The sequence below is a fragment of the Cupressus sempervirens genome, chromosome 6 (genome assembly GCF_028749045.1).
Source record: "Cupressus sempervirens isolate cs-2001-9-10 chromosome 6, ASM2874904v1, whole genome shotgun sequence".
NCBI lineage: Eukaryota > Viridiplantae > Streptophyta > Pinopsida > Cupressales > Cupressaceae > Cupressus > Cupressus sempervirens.
In genome coordinates this window covers 202,820,853-202,832,327 of record NC_143123.1, presented here as the reverse complement: position 1 = coordinate 202,832,327, position 11,475 = coordinate 202,820,853, and the positions used below count along the sequence as shown (strand labels likewise).

Here is an 11,475-nt window from a genome sequence, read left to right as displayed (position 1 = left end):
GAGCAAGTTATGACCAAAAAACCATATGTAGGTTAAAAAAAGTTGGAAGGGCAAAAGAATAAAATTACCGCCTTGGGATCCATGCCAAAATGCCTTAGAAAGTGTGCCCACTAGTACTAGAAATTACCTTGGTTTTCATGCCAAATGACATTGATTCTTATACAAAAAACTAAGTGCCAAAAAACTCAATTTGCATGCCAACAAATCTCGAGTTGTGTGCCAAAAAAATGAAAATTTGTGCCAAAAATCCCAATTTTCATGCAAAATATCTCAATTTTTGTGCAAAAATCATCAAATCATTGTCTTGAGAACCCTACTCAATGTAGAAGCAATATTTTTTTGCCTTAAATTCCAATTGTGTCCAAATTAGACAAATTTTATATGAAAATAGGGGTTTTTGGGTGCTCTGAGCTCAACGGTGAGGTCTGTTTGGGCTCAAAGTGCACCGAAAAAGGTGACCCCCCAAATCAAATACAATTTTTAAAAAAAAAAATGAAAATATTTGAAAGAAAAAACACAAATCTGAAAGCCAAGCCAAACCTTTCATAAATTAAACAGGGGCATGGAGATCTGGAGCTTTGATACCATGTTGAATTTGATGAAAGAGTAATCCCACAACTCCTAAGGATGACCTGCATGCAAACACCTATCATAGAAAGAGAGAAGCAAAAGCTATGGAGGTCAAATTCCAAAATCCACAGATGAGACATTTTTTATGTGCAAAAAAGAAATTGCTATTATCTGTTGGGTGGGTATTTTGCAACTGACAGTTTTGGATAAAAATTCAGTTGTAAAATAGGATGACCAACCATAGCGTGTGAGACAAAGTCTCTCCTACCTTAAAGGGAAGGCTCCCCCTTCTCACCATTCCTTGGATCAACTTAAGGTAAGCAAGAAGTCGAGAAATTCTATAAAATGGGCATTACCAACTTCCTTTCTTCTTATCTTTCAAGAAAGAATCCACTTACTCGTGGAGCGAGTAAACGGTAGGGTGAATATCTAACTATACTTCTATCAAGAGATGGAAATAGTGATACTGATAAACCTTCACTAACTCAAAGGCTAGCTGAAAATGTATTGATTTGGCTCTAAGTCTGGTCATACTTCTATATGGAAAAACTTTACAATTAGGGCACAAAGACTCCTAAAAGTAAAAAAAGTAAAAATAACTTAACTATTTTATGAATGAAGAAAGAAGTATAAGCTACAGACAAAGCTTCTAACTATATATTTCCACAATCTCTCTTAGTCAAAGCTTTAGCTCCGATTGCTTCTTAAATCACTATGCTCTATTATTAAACACATAATAATAACATGAATCAAAGATAATAGGGATAAATTATAGTCAAAGCTTCTAATTTTCTCTATTACAATTGCTTCCAAAAAAAAGCTTCAAATTCAATTGCTTCTTTGATTCACTTTTCTCCCAAATTCATACTACACAATCAAAGTTATGCTTGCACAAATATGACAGAACTTTCTTGCATACAACAAAAGATGATTTTTACAATGAGGGGGCACTCCTTTATATAGACATAGGAGTTGAGAAAAAGGTGGAGGAAAAAGTGGGAGCAACTCAACCAACTTTGACCTAGTCTAACTAAAAGAGAAAATATAGGGTTACATGCAACTGCATGTGCAACTCACATTACATATTTTCATGTACATGAAACTTGTATTATATGTAATACACATCTTTATGTAATACATCCTCTTCAATTACAAACATGAAAGAACAAACTAGAGAATTAGGAGTATTTGCTCATTAAGAAGTATTCATAATAACAACATTTAAATTTAAGGAATATATTTTAAATAAATGTTAAAAAATTAAAACACATTTGAATTCTATTTTTTCCTCCATATGAAAGAGAACAAGGAGAAGGGGAAGGTGAAGGCAAAGGAGGAGAGGGGGAAGGGGGGAGTCGAGAGTGGGGAGGAAGGAGAAGAGGAGGAGAAGACAAAGAAGAAGGGAAAGGGCAAGAAGCAGAATGCATAGGAGGAGGAGAATGAAAAAAACAAAAACAAAAAAACAAAAAAATAGAAAATGGAGAAGACGATGAAATAGAATACAAAGAAATAAAATGAAAATGCATTGAATTCATTCTCTAGAAACCTTTACTCTTTTATTATATTAAATAAGATATTTCTCACTATCAACATAAACATAGCACCTCTTTTAGATATAAGTGCTTAGTATTATTAGTTCCTACCAAAGGCAAGATACTATTGCTTTCATTCAATTCAAAATTTCAATTAAATTGACCAATCAACTCATAAGATTTAAAAGACTAAAAGAAACTTCAAGTGTTTATATCTTTTTCTAATTTTTCATTATTTTATAAATTGCTTTTTTTCATTCGCTCTATTGGACCATACTATTTTTGATAAGGAGAAAATTCAATTTTCTTCAACAAAAATACAAATGTTTTGTAACAACTCTATCATACATTAATGAATGCATTAACTACAACTTTATCTTTTCCACATCTTTGACAAGTTGATTAGATTTTCAAAAAAGTAATTTTTATCTTCCACCTCACACCACTTTGGACAAAAATGAATGTCTAATCAATATTAATTATCGCAATTTATTTTTCTTACCAAATTCAAATATATAGTTAAATATTTTATATTTCTTATTTTTAATATATTTATTAGTTTTAGATTGATGTTTATTTTTGCCAATTGTAAAATGCTATTTCTTCAAGTTTACACTATGTTTTACTAGCTACTATCTTACAATCTTGTTCTAAATTTTTTTACCATTTTACAAATTGTAAAACTAATACAACCTCTCAAATTTACTAGATATTTTGATAGTTTGAATTAAATAATCAATAATTTATTTTTTAAAATTAAATATTTTAACTTATAATTGAACTGATAAAAATGAATAGTTCATTCATATAATATAATTTCTATTATTATTTATTATAATAATATAATTATTAATATTTTCTAAATAACTTTCAACTCTTTCTATCATTCTCTCATTCTCTTTTTACTTTTCTTATAATAATATATTATTTTTTCTTTTAATTCTCTCTTTCTATCCTTTCTTTCTATCTACGTATCTCTATTTTCATTCTTTTCCAATTATTAAAAGAAACTGTGACCTATTGAGTCTCTTGTTAAAAATGGAAAATTGAGAACAATTGAAATTGATGATGGTTTCTCTCCTTCCTTGCTATCTATAAATCTCTATTTTGAACTTTTGACCCATTGCATCTCTTGTTAAAAACGGATAATTGAGAACAATTGAAATTGATTGACGGCCTCAAGCGAAGTTAGGAGGTGGCGCAAGCCCCTAATTCTCGAGTAATAAAATAAATTCTCAAAAGTTGCCTCCAATTTCGGAGTTATCTTTCGCTTCTGAACTAATGTGAGTTCAAGACAGACTTCTGTATCGTATCTATTCCGAATCAGTCTATCATCTTAAAAAATTTCCTTGTTTGCGTTTGAATCTTGAGGATTTTCTATCCGGAAATTTGGAGTTGTAGTAGTAAAGCAGGCTGAATGGCGCTCTCGTCCTGGATTCCCCTTGTGGAAGCTTTCGTTAATCCTGATAATTCACCAACTCAGCAGGTATAGTACAATCTACATTATACTGTTTTCCTAAACATTATCATGATTTTCACAATTACTTCTTTGATGTTTATTTAATCGCACGTTGTTTGTAGCATCTTTTATCAGTTAATTGTATCAACGGTACAAGGGAAAATGAGGGACGGAGCTACAGAGGAACTAGGGTTTATGGTTTTAAGTGGAACTAATGTGCTTAAGAAGTGCGTTTGGCACGAAATGTTGGAAATGCCTTTACCGCATGAATATAGTATCATTGGAGCCTGTTCTTAATGACGCTCAGCTGAGAACTTGTGGTTTTTTAAGCTATTCCGCATGAATTCCATGTCTTCGATGTGACAGGGGAGTTACGGATACAGAAAATGACGGCTTAGAAGTGCCTCAAAGTTTCTAGGAATGATATTTGAATACATAAATGATACGAGTATGGGCCAGGACCACGAGGTTGGCACAAAGCTCCCTGCATTATCCTCCATTGATGTTGCTAGCGAGCTTTGGTGAAAATTGTGATAACAGACTAAACATTGATAAAATGTCAGAAATTTCTTTTCGTTTCCTTCGTCCAATAGTTGAACTCATTTGAACACCGGCCGCTACGTTTAATTCTCCCTAAAACGGACAGCCATATCACTTTAATCTGAAGACTATGCCGCGTTAATTAATGGGAGTATGCCTGCAATGATTTGAAAGTGGGTGATTGTGGTGGAAAGTGGTCCAACTTACCACCAGAACACAACCCACGCACATGGAATTTTGAAATTTGATTTGTTGCAGAATTCTACAGATAATTTCTGTGAGAAATTCTGAGTTGGTGTGTATCCTTGCTGTTTCAGCCCTTTGCTGGCAAATGATTTGAAAAACGTTATAATTCTCGAGATTTCGTCATTATTGGATTTTGTTTATAGGAGGAAGCAAGGTGCCATAAACAACTTTAAAAGTGGGAATAATTCAACAATAATTGTTGTGAATTTTTTTGTTGTCGGTAAAAGGCAATCGTCCGTTTTTTATTAATTAATTATGAATTTTATATCAATCTCTATTCTCCGTTTTTTATTAATTATATATGAATTTTATATCAATCTTTATTCTCCGTTCAAGTGCAAGCACGGGGGAGAAAAGAATGAGAAAGAATACTCCTAGTATAGACTGGGATGAAAACATCCTGTTTATTATGTACAATTGCTTCCTTAAACCAAAGAGGTCTTTGAGAAGGCATGCTTTCTCTTACAATAAATTTCATGATTTTAAGAACATTACTATCTTTTAAAATTTAAGAAGTACCAATATATTTGTATGGAAAACTGCAATTTTTTTTCCTCTTGAATTGATAATATATTATCAAAAAGCAATCCTAAGAGTACATTCAATCGCAGCATAGAGGGTAGAGTACCAAGATTGCTGTCACATATCATAATTATATATCAATATGATTGGAAAATCAAATTACATTCCTATAGACTCTTACCATGACATACGGATGATTAGTAGCATATTACATTAGAAACCAAGACCAGGAGCTGAAAACACAATATCTGCAGTACAATACAGTCCAAGCCCAGGAGTAAAAGGAACCCTCAGATGCTCAAAGACCAAGCGCTGAGGATACAGTCATAATAGCAAAATCTGGCACTATATTAACTGCAAGAATACAGATACCATCATTGCACTTTCTGGAACAAATGCTGCAAAGCAGCTCTGTACTGTCACCTGCAAACTGAGTACTAGGCCTGAGAAAATAGAAAAAAATGGAGATGATCTGCAACTGCACTAACTGCAAAAATGGCTTTAACATGTAAAATCCTCAAACATAGTCTCAAGTAAAGTTTTTATTGAAAGAGTCCATATCATTCTTTTCTATAGGTTACTCGATGGTGGATACTTCCTCATTTGATCTCACAACTTCTGTTACGAAATCATCATAATCAGGTATAAATACTTTATTTTCATATCTGAAACCCAATGTAACAACCAGATTTCCCGGGTCTTAAATAACAATTAACATACTTGAGAAATTCAGTTATTACTTCAATTTTATAGGAAGACAGTTATAACAGTCATGTTCATGTGAAAGAGATTTACCGTTAAAAGCAGTTACACAAAATTTCTTTACTATAGAAATTAAAATCCATGTACTATGGAATTTGAATCGATAAATCATTGTAGGGGTGTTTCTGCAATCACCTAGATTAGTCCACAAAGACTACAATAACAATATCATATAACGACTTCCATCAAATACCACTCTATCAAAATCAAATGTTGATTACCATTAAAACCACTATATAAAATTAGGGCATCGCATACCATTATATTAATTAGGGCATCGATTACCATTGGATCATTTAGGGCTTTAGATACCACTGTATCACTTAGGGCTTCAATTGCCACTGGATCATTTAGGGCATCAGATACCACTGTATCAATTAGGGCTTCAGATACCACCGAATCAATTAGGGTTTCAGATACCACGGTATCATTTAGGCTCCAAATATCATTGTATTGTTCCTTTCCTTCCATTTGCTTTACTATGGCAACAACTCAAGATTAAAAGATATGCTCATATTCAATATTCATATAAATAAAAGACTGAGATAATAATCCATTAGATAAATCTATTTCTCGTAACTAAGTGTAAAGTAACTGTAATGATGATAAAACTCAATTATTCTTACCTTCATCATGCATGTACGTTATAAAAGTATCAATACTTGTTTTCGACAACAATTGAATGTATAGCTTATCTTTGTCTGTTGTATGTTTGACAACTTAGGGAGAGGTGAAACATTGTCAGGGGCTTAATCACCCAACCTTGGACCTTAACTTATTCCCGACACAATCTCTAACGAAAAAGGTCCTTCCTACCTGGAATTTGGACTTGGAACATCTATCATCTGCCGAGCAATTCTGGTATCTACACCACCCGACTCGACTACACGGTGGTTAACACAACCCCTTAGGATCCAACCCAACCAATTCAGGAGTCTAACCCATTGGAGGCAACAAAAACAAAAACATGTCGTAAAAGCAGAAACTACCAAAATTTAATGGCCATAGGAAGGAAGATCCTGTAAGGCACTGCCGGGCATGTGAAACCATTTAGACAACAAATGGAGTCAAATAAAGATGATTGGGTCCCAACAGTTTCCAATTACCCTATGACTCGTTGCCATTGATTGGTTCTTCGATGTGGATAAAGGTAAAATAAACACATGGAATAACATCAGGAAGGAATTTTCAAGTTGAGTTTCAATTGCTTTGGGATGACAAAGAAATAATCGCTGAAATATGAAGTGTCAAACATGGAAAAAAGGAAACTGTATGAGCATACAATCAAAGGCTTAAAGAGCTGTTCTAGAAGATGGAGACCTAGCCAACCGATGAAATGGAAAAGAGATGGTTTGTGGAGGGATTAAAACCTGCCCTTAGGAAGAAAATGAAGATAGTACCGCCCACGTCGTATAGACGCCTATGACAGAGCAATGAAACTTGAAAGTGAATACAAAACTTCAAAGATGAAGAGGAGTAAGTCCTCATTAGAGAGTGATGAATCATCTGGAGAGAGTAACAATGATGAGGAGTCAAACAAGAAAGTGCAGGATTTTCAAAAAGATATGGAACAAATGATGAAAGAATTTAGAGTAATGAAGGGGAATGCCGGATGAAGTGATGACAGAGAACTGTGGTGCACAAAGTGTAAGGAGAATGGGCGCATGAAGGTTTCATGCCCATGAGAATCATTTTGCAGCATTTGCCAGGTTATGGGCCATTCCACTAAGGAATGCCCCCACCAGATGAAGACAAGGAGCCAACAAGTGCTCTTTATACAAGAACAATCGTCTACTCTAGGGCAACACCAAACAAATAATAATGCATCATTTAGTGGGCTCCGAAATAACCAGTGTGAAGGGAAAGGAAATAATGACAATAACAATAGGAGCCGGATACAATATGATTCTAAGGGACAATCAATGATTCAGTATCGAGCATGAAATTGGTGGGATCACTTCACTCGTGACTGAAAAAAGGGCTACACACCAAAAAAATTGTGTCAATGGTGTGGCCTTGGAGATCACAAGGACGCTAACTGTCCGAAATATGGCAAGAACCTTCTTAGCATCAAGGAAGAAAAAGTGCTTGTCGTCACTCAGAACCAAGCTAAACAAGTCACATACCACGATCCCCGTAAAGAGAAGTAGAGGGTACGCGAAGCTCGAGAGGGGATTGGGAAAGAAATGGAGATTCAGAAGGATGCACACGACAAGGCAAACACTTCTGGACAATCAGAAGTAAATAATTTATTATGACTCAGTTGAGGACAACATTATTGAGTACCTTCTCCCTACAACCTATCACCACCGCACAAGACACTCTAGAACCAATGCATGTTCCTTGTGGGTCGGCAATAGATCCTATGTTACTAGCAGCAAATGGTGACGTACACCCTGTGGCCATGGAAATTGGTATCTTCGGAACAATTCTGATGGACACCATTGTGGATGGTAGGTCTAGGGTAAATGTCCTTTCAGGGGAGACGTGGAAGAAATTCAAGAAACCTACCATATGGCCCTTGACCTTCAATTTATTGGGTGCCAACCAAGAGGGAATTAAACCCCTCTGAACTTTAAGGATCCAACTGGCTACCATAGGAACACAACCATTCATGTTGGGCTTTGTTGTGATTCCGCTTAAAAAGAAAGGGTATGATGTGATTCTAGGTAGGGGATGGTTAGTGACGACAAAGGCCAATCATAATTGGAAGAAAAATGCCCTCTCCATGGAAAGCAACGGGTGAAAGTTTGTCATTGACCTCTGTACCTAGATGGTTTGTGAAGAGATCGCTTCTTCTTTGGAGTCGAAGTCTAATGGAGAACAAGGTCAACTGGGTGAAGGAAGGAATTGCATGAAGCCTAATGATGAAGGTTTTCTAGAGTTGGGGAAATGTTTGGAGGACGACACAAGCTCAATTGAATGGATTCTTCCACTGGCAGGTGGAAGACTATGAGCTCTTTCATAAGTACTTGTTAGGGGTGGAGGAAATGAAACAAATGTTGGAGGACATGTTCCCGCCGGAGTACAGGGAATACAAGGAAGGGGAGGCCCACATAAATGACAATCCAGCCCACAAATTTGATGCCGCAAAATTGATCAAGCATGAGAAACCATCCTTGCAGATCACCAACCTCGGGGATGAGGAAAATGCACGCAATATACTAGTAGGGGATGATTGGGATCCAATGCTAAAGGCTGTGACATTTCAAATCTTTATGGAATACAAGGACATATTTGCATGGACCTACAAAGAACTCAAGGGTGTACAATTGGAGTTGTGCGTACATTGCATCCCCTTGTTACCTAGAGCCATACCTATATGGAAAAGACCGTAGAGGATGAACAAAAACTATGCAACAAAGGTGAATGAAGAAATCCAATGTATGCTGGAGGCAGGGATTATATTTAAGGCACTGGAAAGTGAATGGGTATCCTCAATTGTGTTATCACTAAAGAAAGATGCCAAGCAAATCAGGATTTGCGTCGACTTTTGATGCCTCAACGTTGTCACCATAAAGGATCCCTTCTGAAAAACCTTGTCTAGTTATGACTAATCATACATCAATTTCTTTTACTAAGTCAGTAGTTTTACATTTAGTCAAACACTTGGCAAGGAGATTGTTACTACTGGAATGAATTGAACTGGCTCTCACAGCTCAATTGGATGTTAATATCTCACTTTACAATCTTTCAATATATTAACTTGGATTTTACTTTGATATAGCTAATGTAAATGACCAAATTCTGAAATTCATATAGGCAGTCCAATTTGATAAACATCAACTTGCAATTGATTATTCAAACTCCTGAATTTAAGATATGCTCTCAACAGAGATAATGAGGAATTCTGAATTCAAACTATCCAATGACAATTCTGAAATTCTGTAATATATCTATTGGCAGACTATGCTGTAAAATATGTACTCGATTTTACCCATAGGAAGTACCTGAAGATGCATCTTAGCGACAGCCCCAAGAATCAGCTCTACTCTCCAAAACATGGGTGACGTAGTGTAGAAAAAGGTTTCCCAACAGCAGCCTAATCGACAAGTCTGGTTGCCCAACAAAAAGTTGATGCAACAGGTGATTCTGGAACAGAATTGACATACACCCAATGCCAGCTTCCCTAGCCACTAAGAATTCAGTATGTAGATGCCCAAACTTCAGCATATAAATATATCAAATAGCTGGCTTCTCACGACAGTAGTTAGAGGATCTTAGCTGCTCAAATTCACCACAATACCTTCCAATTAACATCACATCCCAACAGCAAACAGAATGGTGTCCAACAGTCATACAACATTAATTTCTCCAGCCACGACATGCACAGCAAAAACCTCGCCAAACACAGGATGTTTGGGCATTGAAATAGAAACCCTGGCCACATACAAGAGGAATGAATGCCTAGGAATCAGAGAATAGAGACACCCAATACCAGAATGTAATTCTACCAGCTTCTACTTCAATAAGTCTTTCAGGCAACATCAGTAACAGTAAAGAAAGACTCCAACACAATTTCCGAAATTCCATCCACTAGAAACTCTCAGCACAAAGACTTCTTCCAAAGCAACAGTAACACAGAAATGGAAGATAATAATTCTGAGAAATCCGATTCACAATACCTCAGCTGTGAATTGTCACTTCTCAGAATTAACCCTCAACCGGATAATCAATAAGAAATATGTTTTCAAGATTATTCTCCTTAGCTACAAGAATACAGTAGGAGAATGTTGGCCAATTGTATACTGCAGCACAATTGCCAAGAACTTTTCAGACGAGACCCTTATACTTCAGCAAGGGCTCACAAGTCAGAAATTAGGAAAACACCACAAGACACAAAAAGCAAATATATATCCAAGCATGCTTTTCCCCATGAAATGAGCTCTTATTTATAATCCTTCGTTGGCCAAAGTTTCCTAAAAAACTCCACTTCAGAAATTGTGGAAGTTTCCCAAAAGAACTCAACACTAGAAACTTTCCAACACACTTTTTAGAAATATCACTTAATGTCATTATTATAATAATATAAACATTATTATAATAATGCAAAATTAATAATTAATGAATAAATAAGAGCTCAAACATTTATTAACTTTATTTATTGCAAGTGATGACCAATTGCCAAAGCCACCCACTGCATTGCCAAAAATGGACCTACCAAAAATAGTAAATCTACAGTTGGGACCCCCCAAAACACCCTATCAGCTCATGAGGGTCGCAATGATGAGCTAACTCCATCAATTGTGTAGACCTGCCAAAAACGGGGACATTACACCTTCCCTATCCCGTTTATAGATATGATCCTCGAGGAGGTTGATGGACACAAGATATACTTGTTCATAGATGGATTCTCAGATGAGGATAAGTTGAAACGACATTCATGGTGGAGGATAGAGTGTATGCATATATGCGAGTGCCCTTCGGTCTATGCAATGCATCAACTATGTTTCAAAGAATAATCCTCCACACCTTCAACAAGATGTCGGTGGTTAATTTCAGAGCTTTCCTAAATAATTGGTCTATCTTCAGTTAGCATAACATGCACGTGGTAGTGCCTTGGGAGTGCATGCATAGGTGTTGACAAGCGAGGTTGGCACTGAACCTGAAGAAGTGTAGGTTTATGGTTCCAAAGGGAAGCACTTGGGCCATATTGTTTGTAAGATTGGATTAAAGACCGATCCTGACAAGGTCCGCGTAATCGTCGAGATCGATGCTCCCATGGATGTGATGGGGGTGAAGTCATTTTTGGGGCACATTGGCTATAATAGGCGATTTATTAAGAACTTTTCCCAAGTATCCCATCCTCTTGACAAGATGATTCAGAAAGGGGAACCCTATGTG

General features: G+C 36.1%; 1 protein-coding gene across 2 annotated transcripts in view; it reads left to right on the top strand.

The window, feature by feature from the left end:
* Window positions 1-3,375: 3,375 nt before the first annotated feature.
* MET18 (ARM repeat superfamily protein) overlaps window positions 3,376-11,475 on the top strand; it is a 332,877-nt gene continuing 324,777 nt past the window's right edge. For both annotated transcript variants that reach the window (XM_089787438.1, XM_089787437.1), the window contains exon 1: window positions 3,376-3,588. In XM_089787438.1, the coding sequence (XP_089643564.1) occupies window positions 3,520-3,588 (69 nt within the window). In that variant the 5' untranslated portion in view covers window positions 3,376-3,519. The remainder of the gene's footprint in view (window positions 3,589-11,475) is intronic.